Raw genomic sequence first — 27,796 nt, 5'->3', positions numbered from 1 at the left:
AACTTCCCAAAGGAAAGAGATTCTGCATCTTTTAATGAAAGATAAAACAACAATATAAACATACACAAATTTACAGAGAAAGGATCAACTTTAATACATCTGGAGTAAAAGGTGTTCTTTTTTAAATATGGTATAAAAATAAATGCAAGAAACATTAACAGAGAATATACAGACAACAGACAAAGACACAGGCTTTCTTTCTCAATGTGAATACATCAGTGAAATGAAACCTTCTGTGCTAATTTATTGTGCAATAAATGTGATGCCATATGTATATTTATTAATATATGCATTTTTTACATTTCTTCCAGTTTTTGATTGACGTATTTTTTTAAATAAACTGTGCCTAGCAGAAGCTTTTTTTTCACTGTACTTGAGCTTGCAGAAAATAAAAAGACACAGATCCAGCTTGATATGAAGGAGGAAGTGAGCAGACAGTTTTCGAAATGGAGGCATCGAAAGGCTAGAGAGTCCCTCGGAGTCTGTAATGCCTTAGTATACACAAAAGAAAACAAGTCAGGTCCTTGCTCATGCAACATCTTGTTCTACTGTCCTCTGAGTCAGGCAATCAGTGAGCTACAAAGTATGTATAATGATTTGAGTCTGCTTCCATGCTACAAGGTGATCCTTTTAGTAGGACTGCACTAGACTGGTTAACCTCTTTGATGTGAGCGATTTCCCCTGAGGAAAAGATAAAAACAAAAAACAAAAACAGAAAACAGAGGCATGATCACTGCAAACCTGTTCATCAGCAACCACTCAGTGTTGCCACATCACCCTCAAGTAACTAGGGGCACCAACTGGAGCCTGTGAAATCTTAAACCACAGGAAGTCCTCACGCTTAAACACCTACACTGCCAGCTGGCCAGATTGTTTCACAAAACAAGCCAGCAAATTTAAAGACCATTTTTGAATGAGATTGGTTTTGGCTGATGAGAAACTGATGCTGAGGTTTTTGCTGTCAATTGTACCCAGAACGTGAAGAAGGCTACTGCAAGCAAGAGTGCCTTGTGCTGCAAAGATGAATGTGCAAACTGCAGTAGCTCTGTCAAAGAAGACAAAAAGCTACTTTCAAGTTAAGGTAAGAAAGCAAGAGGCAAATTGCATATAGGCAGGAAAGCAAGTTTTTCATGAACACAGCTATAGGCTTGTTGAGACCACATTTACTATTTATAAGAAACATTGGTCAGGTATATTACATGTGACTGCATAACGCTTCTTTGAAGGTGTTTGGATTTCCATATTATTGTTTTCCTCATAATTCCTCCTGTTGCAAGGATGTGGTTTCAATTTTTTAGCAAGTTCTTTTAATAAGGTGTAATGACTGTCCCACAAGAGCTAGGTCTACAGTGTGAAGAGGATGATATGTCACCATGGTATATTTCAGCAGATTTGAGCTTTATCTGAGCCAGACAGGAACCACAGAACAGGAATTAGCTCTCCTACGGCCACATAGAAGGAGTTAGCTCTCCGAGGGCCATCCTACTGTGGCTCTGATCCAACAGAGGCAGAGCTGGCACAGCAAGCTGACATCATTCCTCAAAATATCACAGGCATACCCTGATAATGTAACACAAATATATCATAAAAAATTAAATAGAAAATGGCTCTAACTTGCCAGTTAGATATTTAATACTTACATTTATTGTATTGTTCATTTTAAGTGCCCAACTCCGAAATATCAAGGAGAGTACATTAGGAAATACTGCAACTATGGAGAGATACTTCATTTTCTGCAGTAAATGCTAAATGAACTTCTTCCGCTATATCAATAAATTGTTGCCATCTGCAGTATTATAACTCAGTGGAATTACACAATGTAATATCTATTGTCATTATCAATTAAATTTATGCTCACAGGGATCTGTAAGTTGGTTTTGAGCATTTGCTCAGATGCAATATATCAGAGTGGTCTTCATAAAAGGAAGAATAACTATTTTATTCTTTGTGCTCTGAAATACAAGTTGAACAAATTAGGATGGATACTTCCCCTACAATATAACTTGGAAGGGAACTCATGTTTGCAGTGCTGGGTTAGGCTGCTCATCCATCAGGTTCACCATATCAACTGACAGTATTAATACTTGCTTTGTCAAAAGATGGAAAGTGTCTTTCCTGGCACACTGTATTCTCTGTATCTGTCACTTTCTACCTGTATTAAATTCACAGCTTCTTGACACTTGTTAACCCTTAAATTATGTTTTGCTCTAATGCAACAGGAAAGCTGTTACAGTAAGACATCTTTTCTTTTTAAATAGTCAAAAAAACCTCAACAGCAGTGTAGCACTGGAATACAATTTAAAAGAGCATGTCCAAAATTAAGTGTTTTGTTAGACAATTCATGACTGGCAGTCTCAGACATAATCTCAGAAAATATTGAACATATGCTTATCTTTGCCTTTCATTAAGTTATGTGCACTTAATTTCACAGGTCTACAGGTCTGGCTACCTTCTGTAAATATGTATGGGTTCCCTTTAATACTTAACTTCATAACCCACTTAATTAAAATATGAAAACCAGGAGTTCTCTATTAGCTATTAAAACAACTTTCTCAATGCCGCACTGGAAAGCTGCATAAGCCCTTGTTGTGGTATAAAATCTGTGAAATAATTTTTTATTATTATTTGCAACAATTATTTAGGAGTTTTGAAATTGATGGTATTTTTAAATGAACCATAATTCTAACATCTCAGGAATTAATTATGTTATCAAATAAACTAGGAAGTTTTGACCTAAAGTCAGGCAAAAAAGCAGTTATTAGTTGATCTGATTTGTATAATCTTTTTCTAGATGTTTGAATTTCCCCTAGAGACACAGTGAGTTGTCATAACAATTTTTTTCTGCTTTCCACACCACTCGCTCCCGGGATATTGCTAGTTTTTGGATACTTTTTCTCCTAACTCCTACAGTAATCAGGAATTGTCCTGGTGGTCCTCTTCTTCATGTCCCCTCTCTGCCTCAGAGAATATTACACTTCTTATAGATACAAACTCTCCATCTGAACAACAACAACAACATGTGGTCTTTTTCAAGGCATTAGTAGTTCTAATTTATCTTATAGTTGGAAAAGTGACAACTTAGAAGATACACCCTCCTTAAGAGATCTTCTCCAATGTTTATACTGAATCATACTAAGTTCTCTGATTAGGAAAATAAACTTTTAATAAACAGAAACCACAGCAGCCCCAAATACAGAATTATCACATCTTCTTATTAGAGCTGCAGGGACTTGCTATTTTCCACATTACAGAATATTTCAAGTATACTTTTATTTTACTTCTCCAAGCTAGCGTTTCATAATTATCACTTCTAGGAGATTTCCAGATTTACTCAATTTACAGTCTGATGTAAGGATCATCTGTTGTGGCTCATAATTTAAGAACTGAGCCTAGATATTTCTTTGAGATACAATGTTAACAGCATTTCCATAAGCCAAATTTTGATTTGGGAACCTGTATCTAACAGCCCAGTTTTCAGAGGTGTAGCATGTGAGTCATCACGCATAGGAAGATGTTTCCTGTGCTAATGAGATTAAAGAACAACTGGGGAAAAAAAGTCAGAAGAAGCAGTAGGTGTTTGTCTGAATAATGAAAAGGAGAACCTTAACATTTTCAATATATTCTTGCCTTCAATATTTAGAAGTAAATGGCCAAATTCTAAACAGGATTAGGTTTTTTGGCTGTATTAGTGCACTCTGGACATATGAATTGCAACTTTTTAAGAATTTTACTAATAATACACAATCCGAAATGAAACCCTGCACACATAACCTGACAAGGGAGTCAGAGTACAAGGAGGCAGCACAGCAGCTGGAGTGAACAAGTGAAAAAGTACATCTAAGAGTACTTAAAAGGTACCTTAAAAAAGTACTTAAAAAGAGTACTAAAAGTACATCAATTGGCCTCAGTGTTCAGTCTCGTGTATTAGCTGTTTAAAATAGAGTTGTACCTCCAACTTTATCACTACAGAATTTAGGGGGAAAATTACAAAGCCATGTGCAGGTGTATGAGCGGCTAAATACAATTGTGCTGACTGACCCATTTATGCAGTATGACATTAACTCCTCAACCTGGCAAACAAATTAGCAACAACCTCAGTACATATCTGACTTATAAAAAAATTATATGAAATGTATATAGAGGCTGGAGTGCCTATATTTGATATAGATATATAGATAGAAGAAGAGCAAGTCTTTTCATTTTAGAAGATTAATTATCTTCCTTTCTGTTAAGCAATCTCAATGGTTACTTTTTACATGTTTCTTTATTGCCAGTGCAGATGCTACTCCCCAGGACTGATACTGGTAGAACTAAAAATGAAAACTCCATGTGATCTGATGGGGAAAGGGAAGGGGAAAGTGAACCCTACTGTGAGCACAATGAAATGTGGAGCAAGAATTGACCCTTGTTGCTTTCACAGTTCCCCATCTGCTTGTGTGAAACACTTGCAGCACACTGGCAGCTCATCCAGCATCAGTGGGGAAAGCTTCCAAGTGACACTGCAGTGCACTACACACAGAGCTGGTGTATAAACTGCCCCTGACAGGAGCACAGCTGGAGAGACATGGGAACAGAAGCATAAGTCCTTTTCCAAATTTAGGCAGCCCTTGCTTCACTAGCACAGGGGAATTGCCTTAGCACTGCTCAGGGGATCAGAATTCTGCTTCAGTTTCCACAGGAGTACAGGCTGCTGCTCTCAGCCACCTGTGCAGGTGTATTTTTCTTTCATATGAGAGGAAGGGAGGAGGTTAATATTTACTGAATTTGGGGCATGAGTTGTCAGCACAGCTGCAGCATTAAGTGGTTGCATGTGCAGGGAAATCCTTCCTCCTCTGGCTGGGATTTGCAGCTCTCTCTTCCCTACTCATTAGGGCCATACTCTTTCCTGCAATGATTTGAGGACAGGAGGCAGAAACTGAACAACAGCTTTCCTGTTTTGGTTCATTCTAAATCCAGTGACACTCTCCACTTCTTTCTCCTTTTACACTTATCTTTACATTTACTGATGAGTTGTTCTCACTTGTGATTGACCTACAAACTCTTGCCAAATGGGGTAGTTTGAACTTGAAGTGTGGGTTTCCAAGGGACTAATGCTTAAGACAAATATTTTTAGTATGTTTGTCCTGGGCCCAACCCCTCAGGTTTCCACATCTCTCTGCAGTTCTCACTCCTGCAAACAGCTTAAGAATCAGGTAAGTGTTTGTCGGCTGGAAAATGGCAGACACTGGCCTAATACCTGACCAGTCCTTGCTGGCCCCTTACTTAGATGAACCTGGCTGTGCAAGTGCTACTCCTCAAGCTCCTCTCTTCCAGCACAACGCACAGCACCACAGCTCCAGTCACAGCAGAACAGCAAAAGGAGGCCAGTCCTTACTGGCATGTCCCTCATTATTTTCCACCCCAGGCATCATTCCTAAAAAAACCCTAAAACTAGAGGGGTTTTGAGTAGCTGGAAGTTCAAACTAAAAATTTCAATTATTTTATTTGTCCTTTTTAGTCAAATATCAATAAGATATCTCTTTTCTGAAAGGGAAAAAGCCTTCATTTCTATACATAGTTATTGTTTTCATTCTTGTTTTGTATTGGTCAAATAAGTAGCTTGGTGATTTATTTTTCTTCTTACTAGAATTTTTTTTGTTGTTTAAATTTTGGGAATAATTTACATGTAAGTAAATTCAAAATGAGATCCTTTAGCTGATACTGCATTGAAGTTCTTGGGCAATGCTATACTTGAGAAAAATCTAGCCCTTGGCAGAATTTCAAGACTAGATGGACTTTTGGTCTGGAACAGTAGGGCCTTGTGTACATAAGTTTTATCTGTTCATAGAAAAATTTCTTGATTAACAGATGAAAGTCATATATTATCTGCCTTGTTTCTCAATAAACAGACAGATTTTAACACAACAAGAGATTACACCCATTTAAGCATCTAGAAAGTCTATGATCCACTGATAATAACAGGGGAAGTTTTAATGAGTTTTTATGAGTTTTAACTTCCATTTCTAGGCCATAATTCACTGTGTCATGTTAAGTGACATTGGACTGAGCCTCTGTGAAAATGTCAATGTGCTTTGTTCAATGGACTTGGCATTTCACATCACATGCATTAAATAGTCTGTTGTTACTTTTTGGAGGAGGAAAAAATGAAAGGACTCTGGTCAGCAAGTTCTTCCAGGTAAGTGGAAGAAGACAGCTGGAAAGGGTATGTGTAATGTAAGATATAATGTGTTTAAAGTCAGAATTATTAAATGGGGCCTTGTTTATGAGGTTATGAGTGGAGATATCTATAATTCAATGGGTCTCTAGTTTAATATATGAACTAAGTTTGGTCTGTTTTATATCTCCCTCCAGGCAGCTCTAAGGAGAGAGGCTACACCTTCTCGCCCCATTAACTTTGTTCCTGGTGGGACAATAAAATTTGGATGGAGTGGAAATTAAATTAGCCCACTCTCCTGTAAATCAGATCCCTTTGTTTCAAGGGTTCCAGACAGATAATCACAGCTAAGCACCAGGCTAGGGCTCACAAAGGTGTCCTGCTCAGTCTGCCTCTGTCACAAATCTTGCACACATGAGAAATTGTTCACGAAATTGTTCAGAAAATTGTTCCTTAATTGTTCCTTAAAAGACCTCTTTGTTCCCATCAACATTACCAGTGTATATTACCCTGTAATGCAGATATTAGTACTTGAGGTAGAGCAAGTTTGCTGGGCTTTTTAATTTCTTTTTTATATATATATTTTTTTCTCCATGTAAATTCCTTGAAAGAATTTCAGTTTTTAAACGCCATAGAAACAGTTGATTTCTGTCTCTGTACAGATGTAGCATGTAATGAGATCCTCCTGCTCCCTGACATAGACCTTTAGCTTCTCTTGGGGAGCTGCAGGTGACTGGACCTTTATTATTCTCAAAGAGGAAGCTGAGGGGCTGATCTAGATGGGGGGGAAAGCACAGTGCACACTGTCACTGCTCTCTGTGCCTCAGACTCAGAGCTGTGACACCTGTGGTTGCCAGTGTTACTCCAAGGCAATGCACTTATCTAACAGCTTCATTCCAGTAGTGCTGAAGTGTATGTGTTCTATATTTTCACACAATACCCAGGAGCGTGAGTAAATGAGGCAAACCAAGAATAGCTGGGGTTACTACTCAGATGGAAAATATAAAGTGTTTGGTAGTAAAAATTACATATTGCAAATGCCAGTTTGCTGTTACTTCTGTATATTTATGTGAATGCTGTCCTGTTTCTAACACTTCATACTGTTTGTTGCACTGTGCTGAAGGCACTAGCAATTTTGCACGATAAAATCCACAGAGCAAGATAAATAGTCAGTGTTTTTAAGCTGAGCATTTAGGGCTTTCATGAAGTGCCCCAACTTATTGAAAGTTTTCTGGAAAAAAAACTCTTTAATGTCAAAGAAATACAGAGCTGATCCTAGTGTTTTTGTTTATATGATCCACTTCTATTTTTTTCCCCATCAGACTAGAATGACCTATTATAACAATAATAGGTTATTTCCACATAATTAATGAAATAGTGCAGTGTAATTGCCCTTACAAAGTTTCTAAACTTTCTAGTTTAACAAATTCTTTCTGTAGCAAGTATAACCCAATTTCAATTAACAGTGATCAGGAGCCTCTTAGAGTTACCATCTTAACAAATCAGGTTATGAATTACCAGGCCATCTTCTCAGATTAAGTCCCTAGACACAACCAAGGTTACTGGGGTTTTTTAAACATTTCAAATGGAAAAAACTGAGGTCTAATTTAGTTCAATCCAAATCCACTTTGATATAAGTGACAAAAAATCCAGTGAAAATTATTCTAAATATTGTAAACCATCAGAGGAGAAGAGAAACTGTAAATTTCATCTCACTAAATCATTCAGAGATGACAGCATTTATCTAGGTTGTAGAAGACCTATTTCACACTATGTTCTGTAGAACAGATCTATTCTTCAGTCCCTCGCTTCACAGTTGAGCAAGTTAATCAGTACACTGCAGGATATTCTGAGAAATGTTTCCCTCATCCCTGCTAGTTGAAACCAGTGTACCAACGTAGATAATTACATATTATAAACTCATCACAGCCAAGAACAAGAGTGGAAGAACAAGGATGCCTTGTGGCAAGGGGTCCTGAGAAAGTGGGTAACATGAATTCAGTCATCTGAATAGATCTAACAGAGACATGTTTTTCTTTCATACCTGACCTGACTTGACAGACTAAAAGGCAGCGAAACTACAGATTTTATTTTACAGATTGCTCTGTGAAAAAAAATAAATCTCCCTCTTCTACTGAAGTACTAATGCTTCATGTCCAGAAATCCTCATTCTCATTTGTAGTCCACAGCTGGTTTATTGGGCCTGCTTTGCGTTTCTGGCATCCTGCTATTCTGGTACTTCTGCCCTGAGATTAGCACAACGAAAATTGGGCATGGATGCAGGGCACAATGCTCCCATGTTCGTGCCCAGAACTGCACAACAGTGCTCTGGGAGTGATTTCAGCGTCTCCAGTCTGTCTTCACTTTTTCCCTCTTTGTGCTGTATTCTCCTCCCATCTATCTGCAGCTTGCCATTTCTCTCCTCATAGCCACCTGTTCACATAATCTTTACCATAGCCAATTCCTGACCTGTGGGCTGTTCAAAATGCCGTGAATAAATGTAGCATTGCAGCTTGCCAGGCACCATGACTGGGAAAAAGTCTGGCTCTCAGAGATCCCGGATGTATTACCCACTCTCTGCACTCTCTTTTATAGACTTTTTATTAATATGGAACTTCCTACAGAATTATAGTGGAATTATCATGGATAATGTTATCATGTACAATCTTGTTTTATAGATCCAACCTGCTGAGACAACACACAAATCACACTGCAACATGCTATGGCAACACCACCATGCAAAACATAGGGGTTTTTGTTTCAAACACTGGGATAGTTTCCTTTGTGTCTGTTTATTTACTTTTAGTGTCCTTTACTGACTTTGTCCCATTGAATCCAAATTTCTTCCTGATTACAGTGGATTCAAAGCATATTACAGGAAGCCTTTACCTATAAGAAAGTAGTTAAAGAATTACTCTTTTGTTTTAAAATGTGAGATATTCCCACAGCCTCACAAAACTTTGTTCTTTCACTATGTTTCTTTTTTTTTGATTACTGGAAAGTATTTATGTATTTTTTGAAATACTTGAGGCAATACTCTTGAGCCCCATTACATAGGAGGCAGTTTTTGAGAACTGTTTCTTCTTCCTTAGAAACTAAAAAACAAAAACCATGATCTTTGCTGAAAGCTCTCATAATTTTCATTTCAATGCACACAGCTCCATTTACCAGGTCACAGAAAAAGCCACAGACACACACGCACACACACACAGCAGCGTCACCTACACAATTCAACAGACAATGCAGACGAACTTGAGTACAATCCAAGATCTTTCTACCTCTTTTCATAACAGGTTAGTGCTCGCCCTCAGTGTTGGTGTACAGTTTTTATGGCATGGGAAAATTGGGATGTTTCTGCCCTACAAAAATAAATGCGTTGAATTCTTTAGTTTGAACTTTCACAATGCAAAAAAAAAATAATTCCAAAGAAACTGGATAAGTAAAAAGAATCCCAAATATCAGGAAATCAGTGTATCTTTTGGCAGGTGGCAAACAAATGCCCACACCAAACCTACCAGCCTCCATCTTTTTTTTTTACGGTCAAGAAATAGCTTAAAAAAAATTATATATTGAAAAGAAAAAATCAGTTCTTTTAATCCATTATGAAAAAAAATCCATTATCCAAATCAAACCCCTGCACATCAACAGCATGAATTCTTTGGTCCTGCAGAAGCTGTATTAGACTTTAAGGAACATGGGGAAATTATTATTGTTTATTTTTCCCTGTGCTCAATCAAAAAAAATGGGACAAAGTATTTTCTAGTAAAATAAAAAGAAGACAGGATGGAAATCCAATGTATTCAACTGTTTTAGATTCAGTATTTTGGGAGGCACCAGAAAAAGAAACAACATCAAGCAGGTTTTCACAGATTCTTTACTAAAATTAAAGCAAAAAAAAAAAAAAGTGACTAATTTCATGCTTCCTAATGCAAAAAGCATGGCTCCCAAAGGTCCATTCCTCCATGTGTGACTATTGAGATCATTGGGAAAGGGACTAGGAGGAGGAGTTGTAATGAAAGCACATTATAAAGCTATCATTCCCAGGAAAATCCAAAGCAGTGATGAATACACTTTTAACTGTCAGGTTAGAGAAGCAAAAAGGGAAAGTAGGGATCAGTGAGGGGAAGGGGAGAAGGATGTCCCATCAGGCTTACTAGTCTTCCGAGGCAACAAACTTACCACATTGCGTGTGAATTTCTCAAAAGATGTTCGACGATCCAGAGTGTTTTCCAACTTAAATTTAAAATAAATAAAACAAAAGAAACAAAAAGAAAAAGGAGGGGAAAAAGAAAAGCGAGAAAAATGGAGTAGAAAAGAAGGATTGATGAAACAATGGACTGCAAAACAAAGTCTGTATAAATCAGGAAGCAAACACAGGTATGAGGCGGTAATGGGACTTGGCAAAACAGGGGATGGGCAAAGCAGATATAGTACTAGACAAAAATAATTTTTCAAGGGGATCAAACTTCATGGTTTGAATTTAAAGAAAAACTGAAAATAAAAAGAAATAATGAAGTGCACATCTTGTGTTAATGAACTGACATTCACAAACTTAAGGACTTCACACGGACAGTTGAAGCTTTCTGGTTTTTTCAACATCTCTCTCTATATTGGATCTTCAGAAATCAATGTTTGAACAAAAAACAAAATCACACAATACTTTCATATAATTTTAGGTTGTCATTGTAAACAATAGAATCCCATGGTATTAATAACTACCTTGTTCCGGTAACAATCAGGGCCCTGATTTTGCAAGGCACAGGGCTCCCAGCTGATTCTAGGAGATTACTATTTAAAGCCCACTGATAAAATTATTTATCATTATAGAAATCTGCAATGCACAAGCTGCTCCACATACTCTGGGCTGTGGCTATTCAGAACTCATTCCATAATCTGAACTTTTCTAAGTAAATATTACATACCAAGACATGAGCTTCTGTTTGCCGAAGTGTGACATGATCAGTCTTTCAAGTCAGATTCCTAGCCTACTCAAAACTATTCATGTAATAATAGGGAAAGAAACAAAATTAGGAAGCCCCTATATTTATAGTTGAAATTAGAAGTAATCCATAAGAATAAGATTGTTTCTAAACACATTCTGTAGCTTTTATAGATGGAATAAAGAGAACAACAACTATTACATAAGCAAACTTGCAAACATGAAAGACTATTCTTCTGGGATTTTATTTTATTTTTTTTTAATGTATTTGTAAAGCACTTTGCAATTAAGGTGCTTCATAACAGAGAAAACAGTACAATATGGGATGTAAAAATAAAAATAAGTTTTGCTAGATTAACTTATTGAAACATGCCCGCATGCAGGATATATACACATATATGTATATTGAACTCCTGTGTGTATGTGACCCTCCAAACACGCCAAGCTGGTCACCTACCAGATATCCAGTTGCACTGGCACAGGGGAGAGAAGACTGAGTATTGTTGCAAACATAACCACTGCTTTGCACAGTGGCAAGACAAAGGCAAGATGGACCAATACCTTTTTCTTGGCCTGTAGCAGCTCCTGGTAGGCACTGGATCGTATAAAACGAGGATAAGAATCACTTTTCATCAGTTTGTAAATGTGCTCCTGAAAAGGAAAGGAGGAGCTATTATTCCCATGAAAGAAGACAAGTATAAAATGGAAGACAGTCATACATTTTGTTTGTGGAATGTATACCAGCTAGCATTATTATGAATAAGAAGTATTATGGGACATCAGGTTTCAGTTCTGCAGCTAAGGCTGAATTGCTTTCTATTCTGAAAGCAGAAATTCCTCCCATTCATTATGTATAAATTACACAGCACATCTCTCTTTAATTTATAGACCTAATTTCCACTACAAAGTTATTTTATAAGAATTTACAACTGAGCCCTAACTTAAGGCCCAATTTCAAACCTTCCTTACATTAGTCAGTTTAGCTAACTGACTAAATTAGGAGCTGTGGATCCTTCCTCATCAGATTTTCTGAATTAATTTGTGGACATTCTCTTGTGACTTCACAGTCAGGACGAGAAACTCAATTCAGCATCATAATTAAGTGCTTAAGTTAGCGAGGATATCCCCTGGCTACTCTTGAAAACATCCTTTGACAGACATTTAGTCTGCTTCCCAGATAACAATATAAAAAGGAAAATACATATGTAAATTAAAAAACAGTTTGAGGCTAATCTATTTTTCAAGATGTTCATTCTTCAGAGGGGTGTGAAAATTTGAAAATCTTTATTCAGAAAAAAAATGACAGAGGCAGCTTATAGTTTTTCATTTTGAAGCATTCTCATTTCTGAAAAAGATTAAAACTGAAAAATCTATGATGTAGGACGCTTGATAATTCTAGTTCTAGTATATATTAGGAAAAGATTTGTAGAAAAGCAATCAGAATAGGAAGTGCTCTCAAAATAATTTTTAAAAATCCACTGAATTGTGCTGGCTATTTTTGTGGAGCTTTTCTTTTACTTAAACTCTATTTTTTACTGCAGAAAACCCGTAGCACAGCAATTGGGAAACAGCAAAGAAACTGTAAAGTAAATATTATTTCTAGGTTTGGTAGTGCATAAAATTAGTGAATAAAAAAACCCCAAACCCAAACAAACAAAACCCAAAACAAAACAAAAACCAACATCAAAAAATCCAAAAAATTCCCAAACCAAACCAACCAACCAACCAAACCTCCCACCTTCTTTGAAAATTACTTTTTGCTGTATTAGAAACTCTAGAAATGATTCTAAGTGTCTTTCATTGGATTTCTTACACTAAGCGGAGAAATTCTGGTATATATTCACAACTTAGGCTGGTTTATTTAGGGAGTTTTTATTCCACTCCCTATGGAAGCAAACAGTGCATTCAACAGAGAGCAGAAAGTGGTGATAAGCATTAAAATGTCATTTCTGTACAAGAAACAGCCCTGTAAAAGCAAGAATAGATTAGGCTTAATATTATTAGTGGACACCTTAGTCAGGAATTGAGGCTGCTTGTTATTTAACACAATCAGACTATTTTTACTTATGTATCCCTCTCATTTGACATGGAGCTTTATTGTGCCATATTTCAAGTCCAGAAATGCTTTTCATACATTTTTAACCACAATTGAGTGACCTTCTGGCTGCCAGAATGACATATAAGTGGTGTCTTTCTCAGCTGGCAGGCCACAAAGAGCCTGTTGCAGAGGCAGAGCCCTATCCTGACAAAATCCTGCCACCTCAGGTGGGACACTCTGTAGAGGTCCTAAAGCTTCAAGTGAGAACATGACAGGTGCAGCCTGCCCCCCTTTCCATGATAAATGGCTTCCAGGTTCAAGTTTTGTTTGCTGAACCGGAGGAACTACGCAGAGATCTGACAGGAGGAAAAGTCCTGCTTACATAAAGACTGGATACTTCACAGCTTTCATAAATGAAGGAAAAAATCATAAGAAGAGAGATCTGGAAGTTGGTGCTGAAATTTTACACCTATTAAAAAAAGTAAACTAGATACTGGAAAGGAATTTAATTGTCCTTTACTGATTCAGCTGCAAAGACTTTTTTTTAAACCTTTAATCTTGCTAGATTATTTGTGTAATTTATGTCTTCTCTATATGCTGCATTCTTAAATCTCCAGGGGTTCGCAGATGCAAGCAAAAATTGTGTGTTTGGTTTAATGCACAATACTTCAAAACAGTGGGTATGACACAGGGTCTAATGAAAATTTTATTGTTTCTTCATGGGTTGCTATCCTCATAATGGAAAAGTGAAAATGTGGTAGAATTATTCTCCCTCTATTTAGGGCGGAGGCATGCTCCTGAAAAGTAGAAAGCCTCAATTTAATTCCCTTCTCTCCTTTGTGGGGCCTGTAGCAGCATCTCCTGACTCCCAAGAGGATGACCTAATAATCAAGCTGTAGGAAATTCTGCAGGGATGTGATTTCAATCTCTCCTTTTGACACCATTTCACTTTGCATTAATAATTAAATTTTCATCACTGGACTGCTGACAAAAATGGAGGATGATACCAGTTCTGCTACTTTTACTGTGAATCCAATTCTTTTCTATTGCTTTTCTCAGAAGTCTGCAAAGATGAAATATTAAGTTATAAGTTCACATGAAGCATTGCATTTAATAGAGAAGTACTTCATTTTTTCTTCACTATATGTTTTGCTCCATTTGAAGTCCACTTGAAGACTCTATATCAAGCACAGAAGTTTCATGAAGAACTTCATACGCCTCATGAAAGAAAGAATGTTACCCATTTGCATCGCCAAAATGACACTGTAGGAAATAGGATGCTATCATTTAATTCCAAATATATCTTTTTTTTTAATATAGAAATACTTCACTAGCCAATATTCTATTTCGAATGTCCCTAAACAGGATTGCAAACTGACCTGAGCATCCTCAAATGTGTATCTTCCAGGGTCCTTCACATTCTGAGTGGTTTTGTCATAACTTTTTGAATCTAGATTGATAGCGCTGGGTGCACCCGGAGCAAGAAATTCTTGCCAGATTTCTTGGACACGAGCAGGGACTTCACGGATAGGCCTCTTCTTCAGGTCTTCTACTGCTAACCAGAACCTATGGCACAATACAACATCTTCACTTCCATTTCAGGAAAAATCATTAATGAAGTACTCACATTCTTCCTTACTCTTAAAAAAGGAAATTAAGTAACTGAAGTTTTAATCTAAAACATGCTAAACCAAGAAAAAGCTGTGGTTTTGTGTTGGGATCAGCATTCTGTCTCAAGGCAACCAATCCACCTTAGGAAGCAATTATTAGAAGACTCTTCGTGAGATGGATAGGAAATCCTTTATTACTTACGTATGGGTAACTTGCTTACAAGATTTCCATTTAGCTGGAATTAAACTGAGACTTCATTTTGGCTGAACCACAAGGGCTTATACTGCTTATAAACTGACTGCTTTTTGACATTCCTTCAAAAACTAATAACTTATATTCTTGATATCTACATGAATCTCTGAGTCCTACTAAATTCTAAACCGTACAACTAATTTTGTTACCCACAAATCATGCATGAACTGGAAAAGCATTTGTTTTACTCATTATAATTTAATTTCTTTCTTTAGCATTGCATTTCTATGCATATTTTCGCTAAAAATGCTGAATGGAAGCACATATTCTCTTTTCTTTTCTGCTGCTGAGCAAACCAACATTGGGCAACTACATACAGTGCTGGCCGATTCATTGTTTCCTTCTCATTCAGTCTGGAGAAGGAAACTAAAAAGGTCTTGAGCACTTTGTGATCATAGCTAGGTAGGTATAACCTTTATTTCATTATTTCTTCTATGGGTGTTCAGGCTCTATCACTTTATGAAATAATTCTAAATGCATTCTGTATCCCATGCTTTAGGCATGGTGCAGACCTGTTAGGTCTCCCCCAAAAGCTAAGAGCTCAATGAAATTGTGACTTTGTTAAACATGCAGTATATACCATCACAACTTCTCATTATTGTTCTGACACACTTGATCCTATGAAACAGATAAGCTGAACCTTGAAGTGATTTATCTGTGAAATCAGTTGGATTTTACAGGGCTTACAAATAAATTGGGTGCACCTTTAAAATGTGGTTTCACCCTGCTCACACAGTGAGATCAAACTGAGCTCTTTCAGCTGAGTTCAACAGGGATGGGACAGGAGAGTGGAATAGTGAAACTGTACTCAGACCCCACAAGGAAGCAAAATGATACCACCCTCAATCCAAATTCTAATACAGTTATTTCAACGACTCTGAAAAGAGGATATAAAGCGTAGAAAACATTACAGTATTCCTACCATAAGACATTCTTCAATTGAGATAATTTACCTTTCAGGAAGCAATTATTCCTTCACAGTCCTGTTTTGAAACATCTTTGTAGCACAGGTGGAAGGAGCCCTTCCTTATTTCTCACAAGCCATTATGGTCAGCTTTGCTCTACCAAGATGACTATTTCAGGTATTTCTATACCCTTCAATTTTTCCATCTAAGACTCTCCGAGAGAGAGAAGCAATATTGTCCCAGTTTTGCAAATATATTAATAATGTAATAATATAAAGTGGTTTCTCCAAGGTCACAAAGGGAGTCTTCTGCCAATAAAAGAACTCCAGTTTCAAAAATTCTGTGTAGCATCACTTATATATGTGAACTGCAATGTGAATTGAACACAGTCCACATAGAGCCTGGGGACGTATCATGAGAATCTGATGGCAATGCAGTAAGAATAGAGGCCTCATAACTCAAGTTTAAAAACTGCATAGCTCACAAACTCTAATTCAGTTCACTCTGTCAAATTTGGGCAACCTACTTTGGCTTCCTTAAGCTGCTTTCGATATTTGCATTTAAAAGCATATATCCTGCAGTGCTAACCCCTTCAAGTGCATCTTCTGGGACTGACTGATTACTTATGTGTCTTGAAGTCAGGTAAAAAACAGAAAAATGAAAGGGAAGGATGCTCTTTGTAAATACACATTTTCTACTACCCTGCAGACATCCTGAGGATCTAGCTCAAAGATGTCACTTTCTTGTTTGTTCCATTGCATCAATGTCAATACTTCTGGAAGTCACCATAAACATGCCTTAGGATGCTATTTTTCTTTGCAAGTAAGCTGTTTCCATACAGTGGGTTATACTCAATTATGGGGAAATAGATGGGAGATAAATTTAAATAAATTTAACTTCTTTGCTTCCAGCGTAGAATAGGCAGGTTGTATAGACATACACTTACAGGGTGAACACCGGTTCTTTGATAGATTAATTTTATTTTACCCTTTTAACAAGGGAATTCAAAGACCCTATTAAAAATGTGAGGTTTTAAATATACACACTTCTCTAAAAGTGGGAAGAAAATGCTGATTTCTCTGTTGTGTTATGTCTAGGGTGCTTACTTCACAGTCAACACACATTTTAAGATTTTAATCTACTTACTGATCTTTTAAGAAAATATGCCTACCTTCCTCCCAAAGAGAGTTTAATTCAATTATTCAAAGTTAGAAGATGTCAAAAATAAGGTTGCCCCCTCTTGCATTTTCAAAAATAACTTTTCCAAATATCCCATGGCCTTCACAGATGAAGTTGACATGGAGTCCACAAAACCTCAGCTCAGGGCCTCAAACCAAAAGAGCTCCTTGTCCCTTTTTATAGCTCATAGCCTCATGAGCTGTGACCAGAGCAAGGGATGACTCCTGTAGCAAACAGCATACAGTCTACAACAATAAATATGTGTGAGGGCAGGACACAGCAGAGGGGGAACTGCATTTTCTGGACAATAATTTAGTGCTACTTTGTGAAAGGAACTAGAGCTCAGGATGGCTGCCCTCGGTTGAAACTGTATCTCCTGTTGGTGGAGCTTTGCTTTTGCCGTGGAGACTTTCTACAGAAGATGCTCAGTACTGTTGGAACAGAGACCTGACTAGCTGGGTGTAAACCTCGCTCCTGTTTTCCATCCCAGCATTTGGGCTGCCACACACTGGGGCACAAACCAGACATACAGCTAAATGAGAGTGTATAGTATATGGTAGTAGTAGATCCAGCCATATGAACTGGTAAGGCACATGTTGCGCGGTATCTGGGGATTACGTCCTCCAACTGGATTACTTTTAAAGTGATGGTGGCCTTGCAGGTAAATTGCACAGCTACAACACCACTTCTGTCCCATTAACTGACCTAAATGTCAGGTGCAGCCAACAGCAGATCCCAGATCAAATCAATCAGTTAAATTTAGTATATAGGGACAGAGAGTGAGAGAAAGGCTACAGTGATTCTCCATGAAACGTGTGAGATATAGTCAGAGTGTGGTAACAGCAAAGTGGGAATTACATGGTCTTTGTACCCAGTGCATGTGACACAACAGGTCGGAGGACAGACACCTCAGCATTTTCAGCAAAAGAAAATAAAACTTTAAAAAGCTCTATGAAGAAAATCACGTAATATTTTTCCAAGGGCAGGAAACACTACTCCCTGATTCCTAGAGTCCACCTTCTTGCCAAGTACAACTTCAAGCTTCAAGACATAGCAGAGCTGAAGGACTTCAAGAAAATGACACAGAATAATCATTAAATCTTGCAACTAGTTCCTTCTCATCTAACCTGCAGAAATGGCAACATTGCTGGGACTTGGCATTTAAGCTTGAGTCTGAATGAGAAAAAACACACAGGCAATTTCAACTTTGAAACAGAGCCTCGTAATCACCAGTGTGAAAGGTAAAAATCACCAGTGCCCATACTGTGTGGGAAAGTGTCATCACCAGCACTTCTGTTCAGACTTGCAGGACAGACATCAAGGACAGTTAATCAATTTTCATTCATACTTTGTAACATGCAGAACTCACTCCTCCACCACCAATGGAGAGAAATTTGCACTTGAAGTCAAAGAGCGGTGATCAGTAATAAAGAGCAAAAAAAATGAAACTTGGCTTAAAAAGAAGACTTAACCTCTTAAAGAAGACTTAACCTCTTGCAGCATTCTCCCTTTTCCCTAGTAAAAGTACTGTAATGGTATGTTAAAAGAACAACCAGAACCACTGCAGTAAGGGAAAATAAAGCCCTACAATCGGAACAGTTTTTAGGCAACACTGAAAATTTTTAGTAGTGTATGTGTGGGTTTTTATTTATTTCTTCTATAGAACATAACTGAACCCCCTGTCTCCAGTACAGAACATTTCTACAAGTTAACTAGATGAGTCCAAAATAAACATCTCACAAAATCTCAGCTTGCAAGGGGATGGTCAGAGAAAATTTGAGGGAAAACATCTAAATGTAGCTAACTCCTCAATCCCTCTCTTTTTTTTCTTGACAATGAGAATGCAAAGTCTCTTCTCCCTATTTAGTCACACATTATGGCAGCTAATAAATGAGGATCAAAGGAAGGGGCAAGGAGTCTGGTGGCTTTTCCTTCTGTGCATCATGGAAGATATCTTGTCACCACTCTCCCTTCACTAACCTAGGAGGTTTTTGCAGTCTTAATGCTGCCTTGGAGATCACATCCACTGCAATTCTACAAAATGATTTGGACAGGTTGGTAGGCCTGAAACAATTTAGATTGTTTGTGGTTTTCTTTAAAAAGGCTGCATTGTTTTACAAAATAACCACTTGTGAGCAAATGTACAGTCAGTATACAAGTATTAACTTTCCAAAGAATTCTGCTGCACTATAGGCAAAGGAAGGATAAGGAGAGGAATACAATTTCCCACAGGGATGAAAGAAATTAGGTCTCCAGGTGCCATGTTGCAGAAAAATTGATTTCAGTACCTCACTCTGTTTGGAAGTCCTTTTCAGAGTGCTCAGACAGCCCTGTGGCCCATGATCCAGTAGTACTGGATCATGGTCAAACTTTAGTCTTTTGAATTTTAAACAATGGTCACCATTTTTGTAATAGGCAGTGAGAATTTCATAAATCTATTATCCAAATCATATGTTACTTTAGCTATTTGTGCTGTGTATTGAGCACACAAAGCAATTCTTCAAAAAAATCTGCATAGTGACAAGAAATCACAAGTCATAGCCTGCAGAATGCAATCTGGGTGTTAGCAAACTACAGTCTGTATTGAAGTTACTGCACTGACAGAACTGCTTACACAGTTGCAGTGCTTTACAACACTCCTTTAGAGAGCAAAATACTGTTAATCCCAATTTACAGACAAAGAAAAAAGCAGAGATAAAAAATAAAGTGAAACCTGGCTGTATTCCTAATCATTGCACAATTCTTAGTTTTAACTCACAGCTCGAGTTTTTTCATCCGTGTTCTGTTTCTTAAGATAGGATCTATATCCAGCAAGAACAAGATTCTCAGGCAGTTTAGACGCTCTCAGATCAAGTTAATGAAACAGTAACACTGGGACTTTCAGCTATCTAAGACAATCACACTTGAATGGAAATGGTGTATCTGGTAGACCTATCACTTCATATTTTTTGTATTTCTCTCACCAAAATGAGGTATAAGACACCTAATCTATTAATACTGAAGAGCCAGCTACTGATTTCAGTTCAATTAGTTGCAGTGGGAAGATGTGGGTGGAAATAAATATTTTTCTCAAGGTGGCTGTCAAGAAAATAATTAGAACTAAAAAAATACCACTCAGAAACCCCCCAAATTGCCATGATGGAGTTAACAGGAGAGCAAGGAAAGTGGTGGTCTTTTAAGGTTTATTCAGTGTAATGCTTGAAACCATCAAGCTTTTAATTTCTGTTATTGAGATCTAAAACATTTTGTCAGCCATTACACAAGTTTTAAAAACCCAACTTTACTACTGAGCCTGATGGTGGATTGATTTTACTACAGTTTGAGAACTTACAAACATAATTCTGAGTTTGTGAGACAGTTTTCCTTCAGTTAATTGTCACGGAAAGCACCTTTTCAGAGCAAATTTTAGCCCCTGTTTGGCCTTTAAGCTTGCCATTACTCTGATATTATATTTTAGAATTCCAATATAAGAATCTAGAGGGAGAGACAGAAGAGTAGATGGCATGTCAAAGAATCAGCTCTGAACAAATTTCTTGAGGGATTTTTTCTGGATCAGTCACTTGCAGTTTGCCTGTGGTTAGTGTTGTAAATAGGATTAGACGAAAGAGTTAGGGATTATGCGGGTAACAGTCTAGCTGGCAGAGAGACAAATTAATCACAGAAAAGCACCAGAAACTGTAGCACACACTGGGCTCAATAGGTTCATGTTTGAACAGCTGCTCTGCAAAACAAATTACCAGGATACTCTTTAAATAAATAAAAAAAATTACCTTTCGTTTTCTTGGTATTATTCTGATTTTTAAAAAATCATTTTACCCGCTGGACTTCTTATTTTAAAAAAATAAATCTGTGTATCTGTGACTAATGAAGTCATCAACATACACATACAGGTCAGGCCATATTTGTGATGCAAAATTAATGTTTGAATATGAACATGGTCAGCAACTTAGAGAATTCTAATTATTCTGCTGACAAATTTAAATTAACAACAAGGACATCTGTGCAAATACTCAGCATTTACAAATCAACACCAGAAATGTTTAATGCCTCCTTGTAAGATGCTACAAAGGTGTAATTCTGGTATGAATGGCTATGCTGCACCACTTCGGAGTGAGAACCGGCAAAGAAAAAATGCAGGTTAGGATTCCTCTGAGTTCTAGAATGTAAATGCAAAGAAGATTTTATACTACTTATGTTATTGGTCAATGGAAAGTGAAACAACATCTGACAAGAAGGTGGAATAAAGAGAAAAACATGTACTATGTATAGCTTCTTATCTATAGAAAGGCAGTTATTAATCCTTCTGAAATAACTCTTACTGAAATATGACTTAGAACTGTGACAACAAAACATGCTATTAGCCAACAGATGAACCATTGCATTTTAAAATCAAATAATTATTATTCTCACTTAAAAGTAAATCTGTAAATATACTTTTTAAAAAATACACTATAAACTTTATACACCAAGAACACGTTTCCACTTTGCAATTAATGAGGAATTTGAGAGCTAGATGTCACCCTACTTCTGTTGTGCCAGATCCACAAGTACTAGAATCTTGGTGGAGATTTTCAAAATGATCCCCAGGAACCTCACCAAAAGCAAAAGTCTGTGAATTTTAATTTTGAATTCTTTATTTATGTTTTAACTTTTTTCTTTTCACTTTACTCTTCTCATAATATTTGACAATTGTGGTGGGTCTGGCTGAGCCAGAATTTATTTCCCCATAGTAGTCCTCACAGTGCCGTGCTCTGCATTGGTAGCTAGAGGAGTGTTGATAACACCCCCATGTTTGGGCTACTGCTGAGCACAGCACTGTAACATTCTTTCTTCAATTGAGGGCGAGATCCTGGGAGTGGACACAAGTAGGCCAGCTGACCCACACTGACCAAGGGGATATTCCAGACCATATGACATCAACCCAGATATAAAAGCTGAGGCAAGGAGCAGGACCGGAGGCACTCATTGTCTCTGATGGCTGCCTGCTGACAGCTGTTACGTGTGCTGGAGCTCTGCTTCTCAGAGTAGTGGCCGACCATCGCTGCTTGTGGGAAGTAGAGATTAACTGCTGGCTTCTGCTTTGTGCGTGCGCACGCTGCTTTTGCTTTCTTTTTTGCATAAATAGAAACTGCCTTATCGCAACCCACGATTTGTGTTGTTTCCTTTTCCTACCTTACTCTATCCCCTGTCCGGCTGGGAAGGGGAGGGATAGAGCAGGTGGGTGGGCACCTGGCATTCAGCCAAGGTGAACCCAACACACAATAAAAGATGCTGAACAGGCTTTGAATGGGTCAATGTTTTAAAATTGTTTAATAAGACGAGCTGAGAGAAAACCTCTTCCATGGGGAGTTTGACCAAATGTTGGACAGGAACGGAAAAGTATACTTCATGTGAGTCTCAGTTAACTATATGAATATTTTCCTCAGCCTGTGTACAAAAGTAATTTGTATGAGTGGATTCTGAATGGTAAGGCACAGGAAAATTTTTGAAGGCACAGGAAAATTTCATTTAAAAAATAAAGAGAATGGTATCGGGAAAAAAAGAAACAAACAACAAGCAACAACAACAACAACAACAATATCTCTTACAAACTATTTTAAAAAAAAGTGCCTCTCATTTACCTTAAATTTTCTGAACTGAATTCTGACTCCAAGAATTTCAGAAACTGCTCTCTTCCCACAGGGTCTTTCAAAGCTTCATCCATGCCAAACCCCCATCGTTTCACCCTCTGCTGTCCTGGCTCTTTGCTACAGAAGAAAAAAAACAGCAGAACCCAAAGTGAGCAATATTTCAGTATTCTAATATTCTGTGTTCATAATTTAGACTAAGTACTAAAGTTCAACCACAGGTTTCTCACCTTCTAGGTTGCTCATATCTGTGAAATATTCAGAGATAAGCAAACAGACTGCTAGTACTTACACAGGATGAAGGTAATACACGTCTTTACACAGAAGAGTAAAGACTTCCACCTAGAGATGTTATCGGATTTTAAAAGGTGTCCTTTTTTTCACCATACTAGAATCCTGTAAACTGGTTAATGTAACATTTTACACAGATTTATTAATCCAAAGCACTTCCCATCTTACAAAACTGTAAAGCTGAAAAGAGCAAGAAGATACTGCATTGCCCTTCTACCTCAGTATTTTTCTGCAATACCTCTGAAATCTTCACATTTCCAGTAACCATGATACACCCCCTTACTGCCAAAGAAGAAATAAAATTATATACCTTGCCTCCAGTTCCCAGAAAGTGGTGTCATCTGATATCCAAGGGTTTGATGGATCAGGGGGCACAAGAAAAGGATCATATTCCAAATACTGCTCTGTATAAGCTAATAGACTAGGAAAACAAAAGCATCAAATATTGTCATGTCAGAAGGTGTAGTAACCTGATCAAGCTACCCCAGTTAACAAGTTACCTTGCATCAGTTGAACCATGGTAACCGTGTATGCAACACTCAGAAGTTAGCTACAGGCTCAGGGTAAAATAGTTTTGCTAAAGTCTTTTAAAAGTAGATCTCTGAAGAAGGAGGGGTGGCTCAGGTCTATTAAGAGTTGAAATAAAATAGACTTCCCTAATACTTTCACGTAGCTCCTTTTAGGGCGTTAATTAGGCACTAACAAATTAAGTCAAGCAACCTCTTCCATGCAGATTTGTTTTCATAAATGAACATGTTTTATACCCCTATGGTTTTACTTATCTGTTCCTTTAAAATCTGTTCTAAAACACTGCATGCCATGTAGGTCATATCTACAGGCCCTATACCTGCTAGGACTCTTTTTGTCCTCTCTTAAAAACAATTAATATTTTTATTATTTCCTAATCCAATGGCACCTCTCCCAAGTTTAGTGTTTTCCAGAATAAACAGAATCTTTTTCTGAAATAATTTGGTATTCATTAATGGGTCTGACACTATTAAACACACTAAAAACTTTGCTTGTATTCTCATAATTTACATCTCCCATGTCCTTATTCCTGTTTTCTGTTTCCTTTGGCCTCGTAACTTTTGACAGGTGGGGACAACTATTCTTTCTTTTCATTTCAATTCATATCATGTTGGTCAGCATTCTGTTTTTATGGCTCAACAAACAAAAATACTTAACCTGCCCTCATTATAAATAAATATATGTATTTGTATATGTATGCATACATACACATATATAAGTAGACATACATGCACAAATGTATATGAGAGAATGAAGAACAATTTGTATTTGGCTTAGTTTCCTTTACTAAGCCTTAGGCAGCTGAATTTTCTGCAATTTTTGCTATCTGTGTATTTGATGTATAAGATAGAACATTTGTTTTCTCCAGCTCTTCTCTACACAAGCTGTAGTTAGTCTTCCCAAGGGACTTTTATTTGACAAATACGTTTTGCCAAATTATGGTCCTATCTGGACAAAGATTCCTACTACTGTAGGAATCCTCTGACCCAAAGTAAGCTCAGGTTCATTTTTTTCAAGCAGTGACTAAGCTCTACATCAATCAGTTCCCTTGCTTTATCAGTGATTTCCCTTTTGAAATAGCAAAACAATAACCCCAGACCTATTTCCATTTAGCCTCCCTGTCAATGCAAGATGAAACTTGTGATCACTTGGTCAGACGCTCTTTCAGTGACTACTGGGTTTATCAGAAATGTATCATGGAATGTCTGGGCCATCTTTTATTACTAAAAGAACTTCATACCTCCCTACTTAAAGTAAATTTTCATCAGTTATTTCTATGATGTCTGAGCTCCCATGTCTCTTTTTGAAGAGCTATTTGCTCTGAAAAGCTCTTTGAGGCTATTTCATACTGACATTTTCCCAATGGTTATCAGTCTAATTGAAAAACCAGAAAATGTGACAATATACGTACCTCTCTGCAACTTTTGACATTTTTAATCTATGTCTGTCTAATTGCATTTGCCAGTGCTTAATCTGTAAGAAAGGAAGGCAAAGAGTTTTATGAGTAATTTATTGCTTGAATCTATTTCTATAACTTTTTTTATTAGGGCTATAATTGAACCTTAATTTATCCTAGGGCACAGAAGAGAAATATATCAGAATTAAAACAACATTTCACCAGTGTAGTTCTAAAATAAATGGAATGTTCCATTAAAGAGAAAAGACAAAAAATGTGGCCAATATAAAATTTTCCCTAAAGGTTCATCAACAGAAATCCAATTAGCCTTTTTTTTTTTTTTATATTTGAAGAGAGCTACTTATTCATCAGCCATTTACCTTCTCTGAATTCTAACATCTCAGGAAAGATTAAGAAAGCTTTAAGAGTAGATAAATGTGTGAATCTATATATGCATACATGGAGTGGTAAGTATACCCTCAAACCTCAAATTAGTGTCAAAAGGAAGAGCAAGCTGTCTACTGCTGAAGGGGCTAATGGGCTTAGCTATACAAAGAACCCACTCACTGGCCTGCTGCTCACTGCCTTTAGATGTTTAATGCAAGATACAAAAAATGTCAAATTTTGTCTCATTAGTTTTAATGAAGTTACATGCCTAAATCCATATATCTTGAAACAAAGAAAAGGTTTATTAAATGCTTGCTAGAGCTGTTTTGAACAACTTCCCAGTTAAAATAATTTTTGGTTTAATACCTACTTTCCTAGAAAGTTCATTTAAAAGTACACGTTTGTAGTTATGTTTCAAACCTCTTGGTGTAGTTCATCTTCTGTGGGTGGCTTAGTCTCTGGTACTGGCGTGTGGGTAGGGCTGTGACTTCGAATGTCATTTTGTAAGCCATAGACAGACTATGCAAAAAATATGGAACAATGATAGTTGCTTTCAGACAATGCTTTCTACAAATATTCATAGCAACTCTGATGCTTTAGTAAATTTTGCTCAAGAAGTTAGGCAATATCATCTTTTTTTAAAGAAACTGCAATAAATCATGCACTCAGATAAAATTGTGCGTGTATAGTTAGGTGTAAAATAAATACTCCCAAATTCCCACAATTTCAAAATGCCATAGAACAAAGGATCTACTTTTATTATATCTCTATATTAACAGCATAGTAAGCATGGGGGATGACATTGAGAGATGCTATTACAGTAAGTGGAGATGACTCGTAGTAGGAGTACCCTGAAAGGTAGACTATTGCACGAACTATTTGGATGACTCTCAAATTTGCAATTACTGCCTGGTAAATACAATAATCTGGACCTTTCACCACCATAAATAAGGCAAACTAAAATTTCTCTAAATCCACTTTCCTTTTTAAAACATACTTTTCTATAAGTCAACATGAAAACATACCTCAAAGGAAGTACTTTCAAGTGGGAGTCAATCTACATTACTATGGAGCAAAGGATTTAAAAAGAAAGTTTTGAGACAATCCATCTATATATCCCTAGAGAAGTTACACTGATCATGTCTGGATCCTAATTTAGATGGAACTAATTTCCTCCACTATTTCTGATCAACCATTTTGGGTATAATTGTCAAAGAGAGATACCCTTTTCATTAAGAGCAGGACAAGAACTATTATGCTGAATTTTTAATTTATTTTTCCTTAATTTCTGACAGAAACATTTTAACATGCTTTATTCAATGTGCTAAACAACATGAATGAAGCATGCAAAAATGAATTTTATTTTCAAAATCTTTGTATATTTCTCCAAAGTCTTATGTGATAGCATTTACTTAGAATTAACAAATTTGTTAATACTAACGCAACTAAGAGCTTATGAAATATTAACATACGTTCATGCATTTGCTCCTTGCAGCTGTAAGAAAAAAAATGCTTTAAGAAACTATGGAACTTCATGCAATAGATTTCCTCTACCTCCTGCTTTTGATATAATAACAGTACTTACCTTTCTTGTTTTATGTGGATTTCTCATTCTTGAAGATTTTTTTATATCCACTTCAGTAGTGTTTACACATCCAGGCTATTAAAAGAAAAAGAAAGGAAAGCAGAAGACTAAACCTGTGAAGAAATTCCATATAATTTTCATTGAGATACTCCTCTTCAGTGTGTAAGACTAAAAAATAAATAAACAGAGATGTATAATAACTTGATGTCCTTTTGCAGTGGTCCCTGTAGAGTCCCTATGGAATGAGACACTGAAGACCGCATGCTTAGAATGTATGACAATGCGAATTTGAAACAAAATAAATTCTCAAGAGAAGTCAATCACATGTTTCTGCTTTGGTTTTGCCAAGGAAGCCATACATTGCATTACAGATATCCCTCTAAGTAGCACAGGTGACCTAATTAGACAAAATAAACAGAATTCTGCAATACTCACCTCAGCTGTGAACCTAAGGCTCCCTTCAGGAGCACCTGATTTTGGGTCAATTTTTAAAGATGTTCTTCTTTTAAAAGAAAAGAAAGGAAAAAAGGTACCAAAATGGGATTTGTTTCTTCAGAAAAGAAAGGGAAAAAACCAAACCAAAACAACAAAACAGGCTTCTGCAGCCTAACCAGAAGTCTAAACAAAATGACTCTCAACACATCTGATTCGGCTTTCAGTGATTCAAAACTCTGTAGCATCCCAAAGTACACAAGTCCTCTAGTTTCTCTTAATTCATCTTCCTTTGACACTAAGTACAAAATCTGTGCATAAATCTGTTCTTCATGCATCGCTGGAAACAACTAATAAAGAATGTTTTATTCTCAGGTGAGTTTTTCCTATTGATTTTAGCGGTATTACATTTGAGAATTAGAGCTGAAAGTACAGGTTTTTAGTGAAAGTAGGTTATTGGTTTTTTTAATGG

At 36.9% G+C, this 27,796-nt stretch overlaps 1 protein-coding gene across 18 annotated transcripts in view; it reads right to left on the bottom strand.

The window, feature by feature from the left end:
- The window catches only part of RGS7 (regulator of G protein signaling 7), a 265,193-nt gene that overhangs the window by 16,794 nt on the left and 220,603 nt on the right, over positions 1-27,796 (bottom strand). For 4 of the 18 annotated variants that reach the window (XM_064648720.1, XM_064648707.1, XM_064648719.1 and 1 more), the window contains 8 exons: positions 26,893-26,967; positions 25,728-25,826; positions 24,936-24,997; positions 23,307-23,417; positions 22,700-22,825; positions 14,511-14,697; positions 11,655-11,744; positions 17-491 (listed from right to left, as the gene is read on the bottom strand). In XM_064648720.1, coding sequence (XP_064504790.1) covers positions 297-491; positions 11,655-11,744; positions 14,511-14,697; positions 22,700-22,825; positions 23,307-23,417; positions 24,936-24,997; positions 25,728-25,826; positions 26,893-26,967 — 945 coding nt within the window. In that variant the 3' untranslated portion in view covers positions 17-296. The other 14 variants (XM_064648709.1, XM_064648723.1, XM_064648714.1 and 11 more) reach the window with 11 other exon arrangements.

This window comes from Pseudopipra pipra, chromosome 3 (genome assembly GCF_036250125.1).
Source record: "Pseudopipra pipra isolate bDixPip1 chromosome 3, bDixPip1.hap1, whole genome shotgun sequence".
NCBI lineage: Eukaryota > Metazoa > Chordata > Aves > Passeriformes > Pipridae > Pseudopipra > Pseudopipra pipra.
The sequence above is the reverse complement of the archived record's forward strand: the minus strand, read 5'-3'. Positions and strand labels throughout refer to the sequence as shown.